This window comes from Tachysurus fulvidraco, chromosome 4 (genome assembly GCF_022655615.1).
Source record: "Tachysurus fulvidraco isolate hzauxx_2018 chromosome 4, HZAU_PFXX_2.0, whole genome shotgun sequence".
Taxonomy (NCBI): domain Eukaryota; kingdom Metazoa; phylum Chordata; class Actinopteri; order Siluriformes; family Bagridae; genus Tachysurus; species Tachysurus fulvidraco.
In genome coordinates, this window is record NC_062521.1 from 8,646,932 (window position 1) to 8,670,043 (window position 23,112).

Here is a 23,112-nt window from a genome sequence, read left to right on the forward strand (position 1 = left end):
GTAACGGAGGTTGACCACACATATAGTGCATTACTGCCACCTACTAACGTGGAGTTTGGTCAACCTTCATGAACACCGAACTCATGTGTTAGTGGTGTTTCGTTAAACAAACAAACAAACACAAACAAAATCCACATACTGGTGAATTGGTGAAACTTGGACAATGAAAGAATCCATAAACCATTTTTGTTTGACTTTAAGGTTAGTCCTTAACCTTGTAAGTTAGGCTATATCATGGTAAAATATATACATATATAAATATATAAATATAGTGGTATGCCTCTGCCATTAGCAGAGTTGTTACGGTGCACTATGCCATTACATTGTATTTAATTTAAGCATTACAATCAGCAAACATATCCTGAGCAGTTTAGTTTGTATTCATCACATAAACTACTGATACTGTCTGGTAGTATCATACTGATACTAGTTATTAGTTATGGATTCACGGTCTTGTGTTACCATAAACTGGCATTGTGTGTTTTTGCAATATGAAAAGTTTTTAAAGAGCAAGTGTGTTTTAACTTTAAGGGAAAAATCAGAAAAACTTTTGTTTAACTCAAAAAAGGTATAGTAATGGTTACAAGAATGATTACATAGAATGAATACATACTATTCAATACAAAAGATTATGATTACAGATTATGCAAGCATAACAATACTGTGCTTAATTCAGAGTTGTAAAACACATTTTAAAAAACAAAAGCAAAAAAATTAAAAATGTGTACTAGGCCAATAATACATCAACAACAGATTCTACACCTGCACCATTGAGACAGGTAGCATCACTTCCTGGTTCGGGAACAGCACAATGCAGGATAGACGAGCCCTCCAGAGGGTGGTGCCATCAGCTGAACGTACCATCCACACTGAGCTTCCTGACCTGCAGGACATCTACAACATGCCCAACAAGACCAGATCCAGGAAGATTGTAAAGGATCTCAGCCATCCCAACAATGGACTCTTTTCTTTGTTGCGTTCAGGGAAACGCTTCTGCTCCCCGAAAGCAAACACAGAGAGAATGAGGAGAAGCTTCTTCCCGCAGGCCATTCGGAGTTTAAACCAGAAAACGCCCAAGATATAGTACTAGACCTCTCTCCATATTCACTGTTTTTATGCACACCTTTTTTTTTGCAGTGACACTTTAACTCTGGACTGTCACTGACACTTTAACTCTGGACTTGCACAAGTAAGTAAGTGAGCTATGATACCTTTCTTTTCCAAATTTTTATTATTGCAGATTAAAAATATTTAAAATTGAAACAACTTACATATCTCTGTCTAGTTTGTGTGTCTACGTCTGACTCAGAGTCAGGATTGCCAATGGATAGGACCTCGTCACTGTTAAGGTAGCCTTAAGAGAGTCTTCTTTTGCCATCCACTGGGACCGGGCCTGGGTGTTAGATGGGATAATAAAATGTTATGACGATAGGGAAATATGGTGGCATCACATTGGCATTTGGGGAATGGTGCGTATCACACAATCTCACAGTATTTTTCTAGGTTTTTGCATGTAAAGGAATTGAACCAGAAGGATTGTACTAAAAGTACTCTCCCGATTTCTTTCATTGCACATCATTTAGGGCCCACTTGTTCAAGAGGAAAAGATGGTGTGGAGTGAAGCAAAGTGCAGAAAGGGGCTGGTGGTGGATTGGCACATCAGCCACCAAATGGCTTCGACAAAAGGTGAGCAGGTAGAAACCAGGTAAGTCATGTAACACAGTCTGTAACGATAACCACCAAAAGCTAACTCCAGGGACATTAGGTCCTTGTGCTTATGAGATACTGTGAGGGATAGGGTTTGGGCAACTCAGAGCCTATAGCTTAACACAAAAGCACCTCAGCATGGTCATTAACGTAATAAAAAGCTGCCCTGCCATCAGCTGGACTTGAAAAAACTTTGGTCCTATTGTTGTCCAAATATATAGATACTAAATATTAATGCATAATTAATGCATAATTAATAAGGGAGGCTAAACTCCCTTCTTAGGCTCTTGTTCAAATTCCTGCATAATGGATAGACTTGAGCCTCAATATCACTTTTCTAAACTGAAACTTCAATGTTCACTTCCCTGAACCTAAACCTTAATATTCACTTTTCTAATCCAGACTCTCACTATTCACTTTGCTATAGCTTAGTCAGAGCACCATAATGCCATTCTGCTCCATGTCAGCACAGACCTATGTCAACACATGGATTGGGCCAATCAGAGGGCTTACGAAGAGACTCAGCTGGGTGTTGCATAAGAATGCTGAACTATAAAAGCCTATGAAGGTGGACCATGGTTCATTTGAGCGGGCACCTGTGGTATGCTTGAAAGTAAGAATGCTTTCAAATATATATATTAATTTATATATTATTTATATATTATTATGTATTATATTATTAATTATATTTATTAATTATATTTATAAATTATTATTATTAATATTGTTATTATTATTATTTATTATTTAAATTAATTATTTTAATTGTTTATTTTTTATTAATTTACAAAATGCAAAGTGAGCAAACAGAAGAAAAATCTAAATCAAATCAGTAACTACCCTTTGGCTTCAAACCAGCATGGATTCTTACACTTGCACACTTTGTTCACTTGCACAAAGTCAGGAATTTGTAGAATCAGTGTCAGGTGCTGGATTATAACAACACCACCAATGACAGTGTTACAAAACAGAAACTGATCACCATTTACCCTAATCAGAATGGATGAAAAAGGAAGTACGGCTCCTGCTGCAGGCCCATAGCAGTGCCTTCAGATCAGGTGATGCACAGGCTTTACAGCACATCCAGAGCAAACCTGAGGAGGGGCATAAATAAAGCCAAGCATTGCTACAAACTAAAAGTAGAGGAACACTTCGCCCAACTCTGACCTGGACGCATGTGGCAGGGCATCCAGGCCATCAGTGACTATATGCCCAGCAATCTTCCCCCATCAACCACAGATCTCAAGGCACTGCAACTGGTGGTGAAAACCACCCAGCGCATAACATGAACTCTACCTCCAGCTATTGAGGACGTCCAAGGAAACGCTGTCTGTGTTGAGCTGAAAAACCAGTAGACTGAGGGACAGTTTGTCCCTAGGGCTGTTACCTTACTAAACTCTGCCTCCCGGTGACCACCCACTCCTGTATATTATGTCAATAGCACCTGTATATTTGTCAGTATAGTATATAATATATAATATATAACACAGTGTATATTTCATGTCTATAGCACCCAACCTGTATATCTTGTATATCCATACCTATATACTGTATAGATATCATATTCATCTGTATATTATTGGTACCATATTGTAAATACTGAAATCATACTGTAAATACTGTACATCTTGCACTAGCTGCTTACTGCATTTCATTGCCTTGTACTTGCATGTGTAATCTAATATAAGATGAATGATTATTCAATTATTACCAAGTGCTAATGATCATCAATTTCATATGTAGGTAGAAAGATATTCATTAACTGAAAAAGAAACAGCCATGTCAGATGTTTAAATCTGGGTGAAGAACAGCCAAACAGGTCATACACCATGGCAAGACAGAACACAGCAATAAGACACAAGGAAATTATACAGCATCTGCAAGGTCTGTCCCAGGCAAAGCAATTGGCAACAGTGTAGAATGGTGGAGATTCCTTGGAAGTTTGGGTCTGCATTTCTGCAAATGGACTTGGAGATTTGGTCAGGATTAATAATGTCCCCAATACCTACATTCACAGAAGGTCTGTGGTGAATTCTCCAAGATGTTTGGAACAAGCTACTTGCAGAGTTCCTACAAAAACTGAGTGCAAGTGTACATAGGAACTGTGGGAAAAGGAGATGGACAAAATGACTCAATGCAGCAGGGACACAAGTTTTTATCACTACTGTACAACTAGCAAGAATAATATCAGTGTGCCATCAATCTCCCACATGTACACAAACAAGCAAAATTAAATCACTTTAAGCGGTTGTGTTATGAACATACAAAACTTTATTGCATGCATGCTATAGTGGTACATTTATTCATCGGACAGACATTTTTTTTTCGTATGTCGCACTGTACAGCCCTGCTATGGCTACATGGGCTACAGGAGTGGGTTGAAAGTGTAGGTCTAGCACTACGGGTACACTGTGGGTGAAGTAATGATTTTATATATAAAGAAATAGTCTAAAGCCAGGCTCACAGGGTGTGATTTTGGCCATGATTTGTTCGTCTGAGACAAATGTTAAAAATCCTATGGTAAAATCTGTGCTATCTGATTGCTTGTTTGACATGGTCACTGACAGCCGATTAATGGTCATTGCGATCAAGTTTTTTCCTTCGAAGCAGCAAAGTCATCAATGACTGCATAAAATGTAAAATTTTGAGAAACATCATTATTGATGTAGATGACAGCAAGTCCACTGATGCTATTGGGCCCTCGAGCAGGACTACAGCTAGATGGCACTACACCACGGAGACACGCACCCAACGCCCAACGTGGGGAGGACCATACTCTCTGTTTATTGGCTGTGATTTGACCAATGAGAACTAATGCTAAACGGCGGCAAAAGATTTAAATTCAAACAGCTTTGAACATAATTTGGGTGCAGTTTAGTGCTTTTGTACGTGTTCATGGCTCGCTGGTAAGTGTGATATTTTCTGTCATTATTCGTCCACTGTGAGATTTTTTTTTATCAGCAGCATGAGGGAAATGGAGTTGTTTGGTTAAGATTAATTTTACAGACCTCTAAAGGATTTCTAGAAATTATGGAGGCGATGCCGCCCAAAATCATCTAACATCTAAATTGTCTGGTAGCTTCAGTCAGTAATGAATTAGTCACTTGATTTAGTAGCTCGTTAATAGAAGTATCTGAATTGCTGCCCGCGATGACATTTAATATTAACGGCTTTATCGCTTATTAGGATATGGTTTTAAAAATAACAACAACAAAAAAAACAGCTGATCTGATGTGAACGTTTTAACAAGAATTCTTGTCACCATCTATATTTTTGCTTCTCGATTTTCTTTTTTGTTTTGCGGGTTTTAACTCTGTTTTTTGTTTAATTTGTTTATAAAAGCGCGATCTGACAGGATGAGCAAAGAGGTGAGTGTTTAATTCTGGTTGTCTTCTGAGCTAATTTGCTATGTCGCGGGCGCCCCCCCCCCCCATGTTCTTGTATCCCAGGCAACTATATTTTTGACGTCTCAACCACCCCCCCCCCGCCGCCAGTGCCTTATCCATGCTGTCTAATGTAAACATAAACACACAATGTAGTCTGTCCTTAATCGGCAAGCATGTATCTTAAGTATCAAAGTTGTTCATCTGCCAGAATACATCATCCCGGTTACCAGTCATGTCGAAGAGGCCTCTTTCCAGCACAACTGATGGAGAGCATCAACAGCCTGCACCGGTGTGATTTTTAACCTAGAAACATTGTTTTAGCTAGTTTACTTTATGTAAACATGGTTGTTTATTAATAGTCATTTAAATCTCTTATTTTTAATGTACAGAAAAAGATACGGAAAGTTGAGATGAGCCTTCAGAAGCTCAAACCTTCTACCCTTGTGGTCCCTCCAAAGCATCCTAGGCCAGCCACTGCAACCAGTAAGTTGGTCAACAGTTTAACTTGCACTGTATATTCAAATGTAGAATCTCTTGTCTAATTCATCACCTTTTTTTTTTTTCTCCCTTTCCTTTCCTTAGATAAGCTTCCTCTATCCAGAGCAGCGACAGTGGTGGCAGCTCCCTCAAGAAGTAAGGTTTTTTTTTTTCTTTTTGTTTACAATAACTTTTTAAACGGGGATTGGGAAGTAGGCAATGCTTGTGTTGTGATAGTCATTTGCTTGTTTGACTGGTTGCTTGAATTGATCTGTGTATATTTGTGTGTGTAAAGGTGGTGGGTGGCATGTGTGTAAATAAATGAAACCTTTTAAGCTTATAAAAGGTCAATGGGGGAATGATCTATAGGCTAATTGTAATGCTCCAAATTATTGTTCACTCAAATGAACATAATGTGACTTCATAAAAACAGGTCTTTGCTGATGGGATCTATTTATTTATTATTAAATGTCCAGTATAACTATGCTCTTTTAGAAGCCTTTGTCTTAAAGAGGATATCACTATTGGTGCTCCTCCTTTAGAATATTGCTCTGCCATTCTAAACAGCATAAGTATCCTGTAATAGCTGTAGACTCTGATACATATTAGTATAAAAATGACCAGTTAATTTTATTTGTAGGTGATGCAAAAAAGTCATCAGCACATGGACCAGCTGCTAAAGGTAGGAAGGAAAACATATAACCAGTCTGGCTAAACCTTTGTTTTTCCGAGATACATAAATGCCAGCATTTGTTACACTTGTGGCCTTTGATTGCTTTCATGCAACATGCATGTTTAGGCGCATCCAAGAGACCTGGTTGGGACTTAAAGGGCAAAGTCACGGACTTGGAGAACAAAATTCAAAATTATCAGAGCCGTTTGAAGTCTTTTAACCAAGAAAATGAAGACCTTAAAATGTCAAAGGCAGAAATGCAAAAAAACAAGACTCAGGCCCAAGAGGAGAACAAGCATTTAAAACAGCATATTGGGTAAGCTACATACAACTAGACTTGAAATACCATGCTTTTGTTTGTATGTTTTTTTTTTGTTTGTTTGTTTTTTTATACCTTTCTTTTGTAGGGCTCTTGAAGATAAACTAGCTAATCTGGTATCTGTGAAAGAAGAGCTGGAGATAACTATTAAAGAAAAAGATGGCCTGCAGAAAGATCTAAAGAAGCTAACTGATGAAAATGGGATCTTGGTCAAGTTAAGAGATGACATGACTACTGAAATCTGCAATATACAGGCATGTCTGTACTCCCTGTATATCTTATGTTTCAAAAGATGCTCAAACATGTAAAATTCTGGCTTTACAATCAATGTAACTTAACATTTTTAATGTTTCTGATTACTTTGCAAAGAATATTTTTTACTATTATTTTTCTATTATCAGAGCCAGCTCTCTGTTCAGACGTCTGCTCTGGCCCACTGTCAGGATGAGCTCAGAAAGTGTCAGGATATGGTAAAGAGCTTACAGGAATTGGTGGCCAGGCAGCATGATGAGCTCCACTGTGGAGAAATGGAACGCAGGAAACTCCATAACACGATTCAGGAGTTGAAGGTGAGCTGAATGGCATTATAATCATTATAATTCTAGAATGTTCTATAACGTACAATTGAAGTTTTAGCATTAGAAATTCACTAATTTTGAATTTGTAGTATGAAGTGCTTGAAGTTGAAATAAAAAAAATCATGCATTAGGTAGATGCATTAATCATGAAATTGGTCTCTCTATGCAGTGATTAGCTTTCAGTTTTTTTATTAGTCTAAAGTAAAATGATTAACTGTAAGAGTTTGGACTGTAAGAAAAATGTTTTTACCTTGCTTTGTGTGTAGGGGCATTGATGTGCATTTCCACTTTGTGGCAACTGTTTGTGGAAGGTCCACTGATGTTACACAATTGTGTAGAATATCTATGCTGTAGCATGATTTCCTTCACTGGAATTAAAGTTCCAAACCCAAACAGACTAGTGCTGGTGTAAATAAATAGTCCAGTAATGGGTGACTACATGTTTTTGGGCAGTGTTGGTCTCTTTTGATTTCTTTCACTTTGGTATGAAGGACACTTTGAAACATTTTTAATTCTTTTCAGGGTAACATTAGGGTCTTCTGCAGGGTACGTCCTTGCCTTGACAACAGGGAGGCAACCATCCCACACATTCAACTCCCTGCCAATGACAACAAGGCGATAACCCTGGCAAAAACAGAAGAGGTAAGCAAATAAATTGTGGCAAGTAAGTAGTGAGACTAATGAAAGAATTTTCGAGTCTGAAATATTTTTGATTTAAAATTTTTGCTTGCGAAGTCTAACCATAAATAGGGCTTGATTCACTGTCAGATTCTGTGTAAAAGGGCACTTTAATGTAGGACACAGATTCTAATGTATAGGATATGCCAGCACTTAGTGTTTACCAGAGCTTTTTAGCTGATTATTTAAAATGGGGGTGTTTTTGAGCAGGGGAAACCCCAAAATGTGCAGGACTTGGGACACTTCATGACCAGCATTTGGAACCTGTGATTTAGGAACGTGTCTCTCTCTCTCTCTTACCCAGTCGCATGTGGGACGTGCTGCAGAAACTCAGAAAAATTACATCTTTCACTTTGATCGTGTGTTTGGGCCACACAGCACCCAGAGTGAGGTGTTTGAGGAGATCTCTCTCCTGGTGCAGTCAGCTCTGGATGGCTATAACGTCTGCTGCTTTGCATATGGCCAGACTGGGAGTGGCAAAACCTTTACAATGGAAGGTGGTGATATGGAGGACATGAGGGGGGTCATTCCACGAACTGTTAAGCAGCTTTTCAAGTCTGCCAACATGCTTCATGAGCAAGGCTGGCAGGTAATGGTTCAACTATTCAGGGAAAAATTAGTGTTGCAAATAGATTCTATCCATCTATATGTAAATCTATAAATACTGTATGTTGAGGCCAGTAATGTAAAATGGTATTGCCTTTTTGTTTGCAGTACATCTTCACAGCAAGCTTTGTTGAAATTTACAACGAAACCCTGCGGGACTTGCTTTATAAGGGCAAACCTAACAAGAGGCCAGAGTATGAAATCAAAAAGAGCACAAATAATGACTTTACAGTTACCAATTTGAATTTCCAGAGGGTCACTACTGAGGAAGAGGTATTTTATGTAATATTTCTAAATGTATTTATATGTATTGCAAGTTGTAAGAAGTACCTCCTACTGAATATGGTAACTACTTTGGTCAATTACTATCTGACGTAAGCCAAAAAGTAAAGTAAACTTGAATATTCAGAATTCATCCTGCTACTTCTATCAGCACTCCCATCAATAAACACTGGCTCTACCATATGATATATGCTGTGGAGAAGAAAAGGAAGGACTCACAATCCATGCCTTTTTTTATTTTTTTAAGTGTTTCTGGTTGAGATTCTTTTTTCATGGGTCTGAAGAATCTTATCCTTGAATTGGGCAGAGGTTAATGTTTTTCTGATCCAGTCTAATCTAAGTTCAAACTTTTTTTTTTTCCTCCACCAGCCTTTGCTTTCTTGGACACATTTTGAGAGTTCCCAAGAAAAAAATACCAATTTGAATTTAGCAGTTAATATAATAGACATGGCATTTTTCTAATTGCTAGCAGTCAAGACTTCCTTTGTTAAACAGTTTCCTAAGAACTTTACTACATGAAAAATACATGTTCAGTGGCACATCCAGACTGTTAATTTAATCTGCGAACATAAATTATGCATTAGTTACAAACATTTGAGCATTTGTATTTTTCTTAGATGCTTTGTTTATACATTCAAATGTCTTTCCTTTTTATTTTAGGTTTACAAGTTGATCATCTTGGCAAACCAAAACAGGTCCACTGCCCGAACAAACATGAATGATTGCTCCTCACGTTCCCATTCCATTTTCCGACTGGATATTGAGGGAGAAAATATTGGGAGAGATACAAAGTGCAAATGTAAGTGTTCTAAATATTCCACTGAAAAATGGGGAACATGAGTGCAGTTATTTAGTATTGAACTGCTTCTTACTAAGGCATTTTACCCATGCATAACAACCCCCATCCTACTGTAGTATTATTTATCATTTTTTATATATATATATATATATATATATATATATATATATATATATATATATATATATATATATATATATATATATATATATATATATAACTTCTCAGATGGCCATAAAGAACATAAGGTAATTTTGCCAAAGGTTCTCAGTCTCAATTCAACTGATGGTCTTATTTGACCACTATATATTTACCACTTGAGTACAAAAACTTGGGCCTCAGAAAAGGCAGAATGCATAAGCATCTGTGCCAAATATGTAATTCCACGTCATTTGTTTGGAACCTCCCACCATGCATCAAGACTTTTTACTGCACAAGTAAATGAAGACTGTTTTTAAAATGGTTTAAGCAATACATTTTTGGTTTTCTTGTCATAAATTATAATCAAACTTTAGGTTTACAGTGATACAAAGTTATATTTAATCACATGACACATGGTATTTTGACTTTTCTCATCTATTTTCAGCTTTGCCCATTAGGGGTTGCAACAAAATAATGTTATTCTGTTTTGTTTTAAACTATTCTTGTTTCTGCTATTGATCGCATCAACAGATATTATGCAACAATCCCCCCTTACCCCTGTCAGATGTGATTCTTCACACACTATTTTCTATTTTCCTCCCCAGCCTCCCTTTGTTTGGTGGATTTGGCTGGCAGTGAAAGGATCCAGAAAAGTGAATCTCAAGGAGAAAGGTTTAAGGAAATGACTGCCATAAACTCTTCTCTCACCAATTTGGGAATTGTTATCACTGCTTTAGCAAACAAGGTGTGCCCTAAAATCAACTAGAGGTCATTTATAATCGTAAGTTCCAAAATCTAACCAGCTCAAAGGCACAACGTATGAATGCCTTTTTCATCCTCTGCTCTGTTTAGGAAAGCTTTGTGCCCTATCGCAACTCCAAGCTTACCTACCTACTTCAGGGGTGCCTGGGTGGCAACAGCAAAACGTAAGTTCAGAATTTTACCATGTTAAATGGGAGACTGATAATTGGCAATTAAATTGTTAGAACAGCGAAGGAAAATTTTCTGAATAATTCTTCTATGGAGGAATTTGCTGTTCTCAGATGGTATTCGTAAAAATACAAATCATTTGGAAATAACTCCTATCCTACAGTTACTTGTACTGTAACCATTTCTGTGATCCATGCAAATTTACAAAGCTATTAAATTATTTTGGCTATTAAATGCAATGGAGCTGTAGTATGAATGCAATCAGGAAATTCAGCCTCAGAGCTTTCAAAATCTGATAATTGAGGCACATTCTGTGTGGAAGTTGGCCCCCACATGATCCGAAGACTAACAATCATATCAGATCATTTTTGTGAACGTGAAATCAGCGTTTGTGCTTGACTTTTTATATTAAAAAACAAACTTAAACTTTTATGGAGCCCACACCTTCCTCCCTCTTTCTCTAGAAAACAAATACCCAAAGTCTATCAACAGAAGTGAAACCTCACAATGTGTTAAAGCCTTGTTAAATACTAGATGAGGTCAAACGTGAGCCTTCTTAATTAGTGTCCTTTGCAACATGAGCTGAGCTGGTGTGAGCATTAGATTAATCACTACAACAGTTGTTTGAACAGCCACTCTGTGTACCACAAACAGGTTCTGCTCTCAAAAATCACCTGGCATTTGCAAATACCACATGCTGAAAGGTGGCTTGCTTAACCTTTTTTTTTTTTTTTTTTTTTTAAATCTCTGAAACCGAATGAGCACAAATGAATTAAACCACTTTGAAGCTCATTTGACTAATATTTTGTAGTACAGCTCCCCACATAGTGAGCGTGTCTAGTATTCTTCAGTGTGCATAAACTGAAATGGTTGTGCATTTTCTGATCGTGTGTGGGAACCTATTTTAGCAGTAACATTTTATTAAAATAATAAAAAAAAAACATTAAAGTGCCTAATTATAAAATTAACAGTGAATGATGTGGTAAGTGAAAATGAACAAGGGAGGTTAAGAACATCTCTGATGGGAGCATGTTTCTTGGTACTTCGAATGAACTACAAACTTATTTTTTGAGTCTTTAATCTATATAATTTGAAATTTAATGCGGTGAATGCTGTCTTTTGTTTCTTTTGATGTCTAGTTTGATGTTTGTAAACATTTCACCTGAAGAAGAGAGTTTTAGCGAATCCCTTAATTCTCTACGCTTTGCCAGCAAGGTTAGTATTTATCTTCCAATGGCTTATGTTGTGTTCTAATTCCTTTGTTGACCATTTTTGCATCGAACTGTTGCAGGTGAATGACTGTGTGATTGGAACTGCCACAGCCAATAAGAAGTAGCCTTTTTTCCTTTTGCTTTGGTCATCTGAAGGCATCGGTATTTGTCTTTTTATACAGTATACTCCTGCTTGTCTTGCATAGAACCTATAAGATAAAATGGGGTTTTTTTATCAATTATATTGTTTTTTTAAAAAAACATATTAAAGTTTAGCACATTAGTTTCAGTTTATTGTTTTTTGTTTTGTTTTTTTTTTAAACTTATGAATGAATCCTTGATCAATGCATTTATTTTAACTTGTTTTGTTTGTACATTTCACTGTTTTCAATTCTTTTAAGAATAATTAAATGCATAGTACATGTACATAAAATTCCTGTTTTTTATCTGGCAATTCTGGTCATTATTATGGGGAAGGGTGGTTATTGGTTGTTTTCTCAGTTATTAGTGAGCACTGTTACAACTTAAGCACAAGCCAAGATGTCTGAGCTATTGCGTCTTTTATATATAAAAATTTAGAACTCAGGAAAACTGTACCACACAGACTGGGGAAAATGAATGATAATTTTATGAACATGCACATCTTTATTACAAATTAAAATTGCTTGGAGAATGCTGGTGATATAATGAAGGTGACCCTAGCAACATGGTTGTCACATAATCAAGGACCAAAAGCTGACACTAAGCTAACCAAATGTGATGTGATCTCTGAACATTGAGTTTTGAAGTTATGTCTTGCGTTCATTTAAATTTTTGTATAAAGCTTTGAGCAATGAACATTCTCAAAGCAACTTTAGAAATGTATATTTAAAAAAAAAAAAAGTATAATGTTTGGGCAAGGGAAAACTGAGTCAATATGAGGAAGAAGGCTTAAGAGGAACCACAAGTGAACCCATCCTCATTTTATTGACAGTCATGGGTAGCTCGAAGGAGGAAAATATTAGGTATATTTGTAATAGTGTTAAGTACAACATTTATGTGCAAAGGACAGGCAGGAACTCTAGTGAGGCTAGGTATTGCGGCATAGCTAAGAGTGAGAGGATGACCGACATGAGTGCTTCCTGCAAAATTGTCCAACCACTCCAGTCAGCAAGCCTGAGTGAACATGCAGGCGTGATAAGGTGACCTCATCCAAGTTCAACAAAACACTATGCCCATGAACCCTCCACGCTACTTAAATTAAAGCTAGTAAGAAAAATCTTGCCTCAATAAATGTTTTCAGCATGGACATAAAGACCGAGTGTATCTGGGTCAATAAAATTTATTTGCATACTGCTACAAGTCATTGTCTAAAACCAGCTTTACAGAAGTATAGAAACAATAAAAATACATTTAAAGTATAAAATTAATAAAATATCTTAAATACTGTATCTAATTTATCATGTATACGGTAAGGATGGGTGAACTTTTCAGCTGTCAGATTTCTTACATTCAACATAACATCACAAGCTGTGAAGAAGGAAGCTGTGTCTTCTGTTTGGAGTATAACGGAGAAAAGAAAATGGCAAAAAAAAACAACAAATAAACTAAAAGTACTGTTTGTAAGCACTGTTTTACATGGGTTGCCTTTTCAAACGGAAACACGTCCATTATGATTACTCGTTTGTGCTGTTAGCACCCTGCTATATAACTGTCTGGAAGCATGTAGCTGAGCAATTTAATAGTCTTCTGAAAAGCAACAGTCCCTTGTTAGTGCCTCACATACAAGCCCTAATGATTCAGAAAGACAGTCAATAAATATTGGGGCGTTGTCAAGGATTTTTTCGGTTCGCAATTGTCACCATCCAGAAATGCTCCATCTGCATTACAGATTACCCCCTCACACATTTTTCTGCACTGTGGCAATTTCCCGACTTCTATGACACACTAGGCAAAAATATGAAAAATTAATTAACTGTTTACTGTTTAATAGAATTAACTATTTACTCTACTGTTAAGCATGTACTAAACACCTAAGAATGGAATTCCAAGAAACCCTGGGCCATCAGAAGCAAACTGATGAGGTAAAAATGAGGTATGTTTTAAACTGCGAGCTATGTGTTGATGCACCCCTTTTCATAGTCGGGGTGCAGAAAACAATGTTTTGTTTACATGTTTTGATTATGGGTGTGAATGTATTTTGCACCATATTCACCGCAGCAATGGAAGTAAGTCCAACATGTATATTCAAAGAACAAGTACGGCATGCTGTACTTATGCTTCTTTTGTGTGGGTGTAATGCAATCAAGTCTACTTGAAAACGTTAATGCACTTTCATTCTCTCCTCATCGTTTATTGAGCAACTCATTTTTTTTTATAATGGGAGTTGTCAGCTGACTAATAAATAACTAAATATTTATGAATAAAAGCAGTATCTCACCTCACTGTTATGAAAAATATATTATTTTAATATTTTTCAAAATAATATTGACAGGAAAAAACAATCAGAGAATTAAATTTTGCCTAGGTCACTTTTCACAGTCAACTGTCCCTAGAATTCACATAGAATAATATCACGAATACATTCTCAGTCAGTATACATCCATGTCCACAGCACTACCCATATAAAACTGTTTACATGCTGTATTTATATAGCACTGTTTTTGCTATCTTTGAACATGCTGTCTTGCATATTCAGTCAATTGCTGTTTTGCACACCACATTTCAATACCTTTAATACCTCATCAAACTGTTGCTATTACATTAAGTATACATATGTTTAAATAGAACACTTGTTCAGATTCCTATATATTTGCACAACATTTTGTATAATACTGTATATGCACACTATGCTGTTTTTTGTAGTGTTTTGTATTGTTTGTTTGCACTGTCTTTTGTCTTGTACTTTGCTCTAGGTTGTACAGATGCACTTTATGTGGCTAGGGCACCTTTTAATCCTTAGCTTTGTGTCATTTTACTTAGCTATGTTTTTTCTATGTAGCACTATGGTCCTGGAGAAACCTTGTCTCATTTCATTACATGCAATGAAATGAGACATTATTGCATTAGCTATATACAGTATGGATGAAATTACAATAAAAATATTCTTCACTTGACTTCACTTGACTTGCTAAGACATGCACTTTGACATCATCTGAAGCAAGAGCTTGCTGTAGGTACCGTGATGATATTTTAGGGTTTTTCGAGATTTCTTAAAACATCTTGTAGTCTGATCTTGTTGGCTGTTGTTTTAAATGTTCTCTATTTGCAAATGATTTTTGGACAGTAGAATGGCTGATTACAAATTCTTTTGAGATCTTTTTATAACCCTTACCAGAATCATAAGCATCAACACTCTTCTTTCTAAAGGCCTCAGTGATCTATTTGGATCTCACCATGGTGATACCTCTCATTACAACAACAAGAGCAAAACAAACTAAATGTCTGGGGTTTAAATAAGACAAGGCTTCTTCAAAATGCTCTGTAACAATGTTTTAATAATTTGATATTGTACATTTTACAGATAATTAAAAAACCTTTCCTTTTGTTTATTTGTTTAGTTATATAACTTGAAACTTACCATGACATGCTGTGTGGCCATGAAGACAAATCTCTGACAGACTATTTACATGTGTATCAGAAACAAGGTTTTGCCAGTGCTGATAGCCAACACCTATTACACTGCGGTCCCTTACACAACCTTATGATCTGGCGAAAGCTGTACTTGTTGAAGGAGAAAGCAAATGAAAAGAAATGCATGTATGAGCATACTGTTTCACATTGTTTGCCTTGCTGACCTCTGCCTGTTTTTGCACCTTGCCTTTTCATTTTATGTCCTGAATTGTGGGCTTGTTCTAATAAATGCCGCACATAGAACCTCTTTAGCATTAGTGCTAAGGGGCCCTGATTTCTTGAAATAAGGATTTTGGTTTTATTGCTTTGAGCCTGCATAGTTATAATTTTATTGTACTATACTGTACTTGGTTACTTACATTTTTCCAACATTTATGACATTGTTTTGTGGTTTTTGCACAAGTTTAAAAATTATTTAATTGAAAAGCAAAGAGCATGAAAGTGTACTACAAGAAATTTGTCAATGTGAGGCACTGGGTATGCAGTCGACACAAATCCTGACAAATTGTTTGCTTTGGGAACTTGGGCTTGGGTAGTCACTGTGGGACTCCTCAATTACTTTCAGATAAAGCATGGCCTTTAGCTCATATCAAACCACCAATTTTTATGCTAGGATAGTTAGGTGGGGGTGGTGGTATGCTGCTACCCCCAACTATTTACCCAAGCATAAAAACAGGTGGTTTGGGATGAACTCAAGGCCATTTCTATGTGGTGCTATATGAGATATGAGCCATTTCTATGTGGTGCTATATACTGAGACTGTGTAGAGGCTAGAACATGTGGGAAAAAACTTAACTTGGCAACTGTGATTGGGATGGGCAAAGGTGGTCACAACAAAGGATGGGGTAAATTGAGGCACAACTTAGGTTTATCTCTGGTCATAGCTCCTCCTCAAAAAATGAAGGGGGAGGATGAAAGAAAGAAAAAGTACAGTTTGAGTTTTGTGCAATCAGCCGTTTTATAAGGTTTGGCTACTCCAACATGTTGCAGACTGTTAAATAATGGGCCGGATGTTGGGCTAGTCAGGACCTATTTGGTGGGTTGCCCATTGTGGCTTTCTGAGTCTGTGGCTGTAATGATCTCAGCCAGTGGTGAGGACACCTGATTGTAACATGTCTATGGTTGGGCAGGGAATCAAGAAGCTGGATAATTTATTCTTTACTTTAATTTTCTAACCGATTTTCTTTAAGCACACACAAACACACGCTTCATGTTAAGTCAAGAAGAATTTTATTGTCATTTCATCCACATATACAGTAGTGTGAAAAAGTGTTTGCCTCTTCCTGATTTTTAATTTTTTTGTGTTTCAGATCAACAAGCAAAGGTAAATATTAGTCAAAGTTAAAAGCGCTATACAAATAAACTGAATTTGAATTTAAAATCGCTTGATTTTTGTTTTTTAGCCTAGAGTAGTTCTTTCTGTTCTCACATGTTCCTAATTCTCAAACCCTTTATTTTGAAATGTGTTATAACGTCAAAGAGGAAACACGCACCGACTTCCTGTGTAGCGTGTATTAGACGCGATTCATTGCGAGGTGAGATGGATTCAAATATGTAGTCAAAAGGCGAATTATATGAGCTTTTTTAAAAACCCGATAGAGACTTTATTTAAGCCGTGCTATGTTCAAACCACGTCACACTTTTATTTAACATTGACTAAAAAAAGTGTCCTATAAACATGTAGTAAATAAGTTTTTTATCATTCTTTTTCCTTCTCAGCTATACTTACAGATATGACTCACGAAGGCTCTCTGGAGGATTTCCCCACCGAAATCGCTGAATACATGACTGGTTTCCTGACTTCTGTAAACTCGGTCCAAAATGTTATCCAGACCCTCATGTCTCTGTCGAAGCCCGAACATATAAAGGTTGGCTGTATATAAATGTCGCAACAGCACACAAATAGGATTAAGTGCAGACACAGGACAAGTGTGGTTACAGGACACCCATTTTAATAAATGTTTTAATTGTTTTGTTCCAGCTTGGCCCCCTTGAGCAAGCCAAAGTCGACTTACTGTCAGCATACGCACTCAATTCCCTATTCTGGAGTGCGTATTTCAGCAGTTCTACAGCACAGTAAATACACATATTTTATGCCAATAAAAACTAATCGCTTTCTTTCTTTCTTTCTTTCTTTCTTTCTTTCTTTCTTTCTTTCTTTCTTTCTTTCTTTCTTTCTTTCTTATTAGTGTACTTGGTAACACAAGGAGTGAATCCAAAAGATCATGGAATCAAACAGGAACTGGTAAGAATCACCATACTGTAGCATTTTGAAAACCAGATAATAAATGTAACATGGGATTTTATGAAAATGTATGATTTAAAATTATTACTATAAATTGGAAACAAGTTTTTGCACGACAGGTTTTTTTTTAGTCAAAACATACTTAGTGTTGGAGACATTGGACCTCATTTATCATGCGGAATACTAACACGTTTTTATTCATTTTGTTATTGTAATTTGCTCATAAAATTGTAAAATACTGTAAATTCAGAAAGGTTTTGCATTTAAACTGATGTCCAAAATGTGAGTATACTTATAGCTATAAAAATCAGTAATGTAGTGCTTTATGAACATCAGTTCATATAAGTTGCTTTGTTTAACGTAATTTGCATGGGTTATCTCCCTTGCATTACTGCTGTATTTTGCCTCCTTAAGATTCACTGAACATTTGCAATAGTTGTGTACAGTGTATAGATGAATCCCAACATCATCTTGCCACTGTTTGAAAGGGGTCAGATATGCAGAAATTGTTTGAAAAACAAAGATTATTCATAAACTTTTAAAAAAAAATTCTTAAGAATGGTGGAAAGTTAAAAAAAACCTGCTATCACAAAACATAAAAACAGTAAATGATCATTCAGGTCACCATAAACAGTTAAACGAGTATCACATATGTAAAATACTGTATTAAACTGAGTGATTTGTTTAAATTCGGTTGTTATTTTATCATCTAGACTATATGTAAACATCTGATATGAAATAGCTTATTCAGGGCAGTACTAAATAATAATAATTAAGCAAAGTTAAATTCTTATTTTATTTTAATTGTTGACTTTTTCAGATTATGGCATATGTGAATTTATGAGACCAACTATATCTTTTTTTGGTGCCTTGTTATTGCAAGTAGTGTTAGCAACAGGTTATCCAGCTTATAATAATATGAGAGTAGTAACTCTAATGTTGTTGATTATCTTTTCAACAATTTGTATGAATAGTTTTATATATTTAATCAAGTACTATGTGTGATATAAAGCCAAAACTCCTAGAAACCAAGTAGTGTTACTTTACAATCTACAAATTGGGAAAGAACTGGTAGTTAAAAAGGCTACCCCAAGATGATGTGTTCAAATTTCAGTTTAGGGGATGTTTCTTTCACTTTTACTGGGCTACTTTGTCAGTCAAGAGTGCACCATGCTGTCTGATTAGGAAAATTCTCCATATTTCCTTCCCATTGTGCAAATTGAAATGCTTGAATGCTTCTGTATTTCTAAATCTTGGCACTTTTATTAGGCTTTTATACCTTAAATCTTTATGATCATCATTTAGGGTGGGAGGTGCTATCAAAATTAGCTAGTCCGACCCTATTAAAGATAAATCCTGCTCCACCATGGCAGAATAAACAGAGCCGAATCCCCAGCAACAGAGACACTTTATTTTATTTGCATTAAAAAGCGCTGACAATACATAGGAATAGTTATTGGGTTGTTTGCATGTAATGCATTCACACATTTTTCTTTATCATATAAAAATGGTTTTATTTCATCCAGTTGAGAAGCAGTTTAAAAACGATAAACAGATTACAAAGTGACAAAGCTAAAAACTGACTTTTTGTTTTTTTTGTTTTCCACTTCAATTCAATACCATTACCTCTTTATAAAAAACCCCCAAAACTGACAGTTATGCAAAAAAAAAACATACATAGTGCTCAATAGGAAACAAATTACTGTTGATTTTTTAAATGTCCATGGGAACTGGACATTTAAAATAAGTTAATATGAAAATAACTAATGTATTATAATAATGAAGTAATAGTGTTTGAATTACAGTAGAGTATAGTAAAATACAAAGTAAATAGTAAAAGTACAGTTTCTCTTGCCTGAATGCCATATTCATAGATCCATTATAAAAAGAAAACTAAAAAATTATTTTTTTCCCCCCATACTTTCTACAATACATTGTATTTCTTTTAATATGAAATTGTCAGACTTTAATTACACTTTGAGAATGATAAGGTAATAGTGTGCGAAATGGGGAAATCCACAAAATCCAAAAGACTGCAGACAACATCTCCAGTGTAGAGGTAGTTTGATTTTCTTAATTATGATGTTACACAGCACAACATTAAGTTTACTAGAAAGTGTGGATATATTTGTATTTCTAAACATAAACCTGTTGTAGCAATTCATTCAAGCATTGGTTTATTCAGACAGCACAAATTCAGTAAGACGACAAAGTTGAAGAATAGAAAAAAGCTTGTTTTGCAATCATCTTGGCCAATGTAGCCAGACGTTGTTATTCTTGGCTTATAGGAGAAGAACCCAAATGTGGTTTTCTGCTGTTGTAACCCATCCAAAATTAGTTTTAATGTTTTACTATGCCATAATGAAGGTTACTGAGATCTCCATTTTGATGTTTAATGTGAAATCTACCTGAAGCTCTTAACCTCTGTCTGTATGATTAAACATCCCATGTCCCATACCATTAGATAATTGCATGAATGAGTAGGTTTAGAAGTGATCTTTATAAAGAGCTTAGTGCATGTAGCAGCTTTCAATGTTGTATTGGGCTAAAACTCAGATGATTAAATCAAGAACCAAGATAAAATCACAAATCTTTCTCTTGGTGGCTTGGACCCTGTTGGTGGTTAATTTCCAGATAATCCTTGTTGATTTGAGTTTAATATAAAGCAATCACAAAGTGTTGTGAAAATGCTGGCACACTTAATGATGGACTTTAAGGCTGGATATGGTTACAGTTTATTACTGTTTAATACAGTTTTACTTTTCTTAAACATGTCCTCATTTCTTTTATTTTTATATTTGCTAGATCAAGTTATCTTCAGTCAGTTTTGAATAACTATTTGCATCTTAACTATTAATTATTTTGTCATCGTCCTACGGGGTGTCCTGAAAGTTTTCATACATATATGTATGATATAGGGGAATATGTATACCAATACCATGGTAATTGTGCCTTTTTCAGTGGATCAGAGTCAGGTTCGAATACAAAATGTGTTGACGCACAGAAGGAATTTGGTTCCAGCTGTTTGTGACTCTCAAAAGTACGGACCTAAATAACACTATACTATACAAGACAAGATAATACAGATTATACAAGACAGTGCAGATGTGATACAATATAGGCAAGATCAGTTATGTACATAAAGTGTGAGAAGTGCATGGTAGTGCAAATAATATTGTGTAATATTATGCTTTTGTGCAATATGCAGCAGTAGTGCGTAACATATACGGGTGATGTGATGGCTGACGGTTCTGATAATGCAGTACTTCTAGCTATGAAGCAGGGAATATAATTATGGTGAGTTGTTAATTAGGGTGATTGTCTGGGGAAAGAAACTGTTCCTGTGTCTGGCAGTTTTAGTAAGCATGGTTGTGGATGTCCATTTCTTGGTTGGTCTGCAACAGTTCCAGTCTTTTTAAGTTCGTCTTTGGAAGTTTGGCACAAGTATGAAAAATTTTGTATGACATTTTACTAAAAGAGTATTAGACACTGTGTATTATGCCATAATTGTCTATTGTATGGCCACTAGATGGCACTGTGTTTCTTGATTTTGATTTGTTAGTTGGAGTCACATGATAAGAGGTAGAGCATGAAAAGATACTGATATGCTTGATAATTACTAGGAATCTGTAATTATTGTTTGCAGTTTCACAAGATTATTGGAATCTGGATTAAGTAAACACCAACGTCACACCACCACAGTAATACAACAATAAAACACTCTTAAAATCTTAAAATTATTCATTGTTAGGGCTTTGTGTCATGGTGCATTTTTCTGCTGGCAGTAGCTATTAGAAGATGGGTAAATTGTGATCATAAAGAGATGCACATATTCATCAGCATTACTCAGAAGGCTATGGCCATCAGTCGGCAATACAATGTTAATAACAGACACAAAGTTTGCCAGGTAAACAATACACTTCCCACAATTGTACAGAGTGGTTATCTGAATAGCTGTAGCCTTTCTCTCAGCTCAAACCAGGTTTGCCATTCTCCTCTGACCTCTCTCAACAAGGCGTTTCCATCTGCTGCTTACAGGATGTTTTTTCTATATTGCACCAATCTGTGTAAATGGAGTGGGATAGGTGATCCTAATAAAGTACTGAATGTTATGATTACCAATGAAGATTAAAAACAATAAATTGTGATAAAACCAGGTATTTTTTTGCACTGACAAGCAGGAACTTGACAATGGATTTTTACAAAACATAACGTGAAATTCTAGCTTAATGTATCTTTAAAAGCATGTAATGTCCATTAAGATGCTTATTTTTTATTAAAAATTTCAAATCACACCTAATTTTACACTCCATAGGAGAGAATCCGGACTTACATGAACAGGATAAAGGAGATCACAGACAAGAAAAAAGCAGCATGTCTGGACAAAGAAGCAGCATCTCGGTTTATCAGGAACGCACTGTGGGTTGGAGAGGTAACCAGAGACAAAGAAAGCATGTTATAGCACATCAAGCCAATCAAAGGAAACTGAGTTGAGGACCCAAAATTCTGAGGCTGAACTATACACATGTGCAGGATGTGTCTTTTATCATCCATGTGATTTCTCTCATCATTGTGGCATTTCTTCTTTTCCACCACAGTTTTGCCTGCCAGCAGATTTGTCTGAATATAATTTTGTTGAATGATCTGTTTTCATGATAAGATTTCAGTGGGAAGTAGATGTTTACATACTGTATAACCTGCATCAAGTTGTAAAGGTTATATGAGAAATGGCATGCAAGGTTTCTGTTAATGTATACAAATAAAAGTTCAGATATGCATAAACTGGATCTTGAGATGCTGCTTTAGTTATTTGTTTTATTAACATATCGATACAAAAGAAATTTAAGCTGTGATTAATTTTCAGAATGTCTAAACCACTTTTTACGGGCCTTGTATTCAAATTCAATTTGTGTGTAGCGCTTTTAACAATTCCCATTATCTCAAACCAGCTTTACAGAAGTATAGAAACAGAATAGGGAAGATATATATATATATATCCTTCTGCAGTATGTATTTTAAGTGCTGTTGAGGGTAGATCACAGTAGATCAGGAGGGAGGGAACACACACTGGATGGCACATGGCATCGTATTGCACTCTCCTAACAGCAAGTTTTTGGGAAGTTGGAGGAAACGAATAAACGAGGAAGGAGCCCATACCATGGACCTGAAAGGTAGGGTGAGACACAGACCAACTTGTATATTAAAATGAAAAACCATGAAGAATAGTTTTAGAAAACAAAGATTAGGAAAAAATCAGGAATAATGGGGTTTTGTAAGCACACCCCTAAATTAATACTTTAGATTTTATCACACCATTCATTCTTAATTGGGAGATTGTTGTCACATGAATGGAACAGTACTTGCAGAAATTGCTTCAATTCTTCTCATCAATTTTAGGGTGATGTCCCATTAGAAATGTCACTGTTGTACCATATTTTCTTTATTTGTCGATTATTGTCTTTATAGTG

The 23,112-nt window shown here is 35.9% G+C and overlaps 2 protein-coding genes across 2 annotated transcripts; both read left to right on the forward strand.

Moving 5' to 3' along the window:
- The first annotated feature begins 4,485 nt into the window (after window positions 1-4,485).
- Window positions 4,486-12,241, forward strand: kifc1 (kinesin family member C1). Its single transcript, XM_027150064.2, has 17 exons — window positions 4,486-4,613; window positions 5,050-5,075; window positions 5,302-5,382; window positions 5,483-5,576; window positions 5,676-5,726; window positions 6,211-6,252; window positions 6,370-6,559; window positions 6,651-6,816; window positions 6,964-7,131; window positions 7,663-7,782; window positions 8,123-8,407; window positions 8,533-8,697; window positions 9,367-9,505; window positions 10,252-10,391; window positions 10,499-10,572; window positions 11,716-11,791; window positions 11,868-12,241. Exons 2-17 carry the CDS (start codon window positions 5,064-5,066, stop codon window positions 11,910-11,912), a joined length of 1,848 nt encoding a protein of 615 aa, XP_027005865.2. The 5' UTR covers window positions 4,486-4,613; window positions 5,050-5,063; the 3' UTR covers window positions 11,913-12,241.
- A 3,957-nt stretch (window positions 12,242-16,198) lies between these two features.
- LOC113644918 (nuclear nucleic acid-binding protein C1D) lies at window positions 16,199-22,431 on the forward strand. The gene is made up of 7 exons (XM_027150069.2): window positions 16,199-16,244; window positions 16,710-16,723; window positions 16,880-16,934; window positions 17,119-17,267; window positions 17,381-17,447; window positions 17,589-17,644; window positions 21,960-22,431. Exons 1-7 carry the CDS (start codon window positions 16,214-16,216, stop codon window positions 22,104-22,106), a joined length of 519 nt encoding a protein of 172 aa, XP_027005870.2. The 5' UTR covers window positions 16,199-16,213; the 3' UTR covers window positions 22,107-22,431.
- Window positions 22,432-23,112: the final 681 nt, after the last annotated feature.

Coding starts and splice junctions, on each gene's coding strand:
- LOC113644918 (XM_027150069.2), top strand. CDS start 16,214: ATGGGCAAAGGTGGTCACAACAAAGGATGGG. Junction 16,935..17,118: donor TAGACGCGATTCATTGCGAG/GTGAGATGGATT, acceptor TTTCCTTCTCAG/CTATACTTACAGATATGACT. Junction 17,645..21,959: donor ATGGAATCAAACAGGAACTG/GTAAGAATCACC, acceptor TACACTCCATAG/GAGAGAATCCGGACTTACAT.
- kifc1 (XM_027150064.2), top strand. Junction 7,132..7,662: donor ACACGATTCAGGAGTTGAAG/GTGAGCTGAATG, acceptor AATTCTTTTCAG/GGTAACATTAGGGTCTTCTG. Junction 11,792..11,867: donor CTCTACGCTTTGCCAGCAAG/GTTAGTATTTAT, acceptor GAACTGTTGCAG/GTGAATGACTGTGTGATTGG.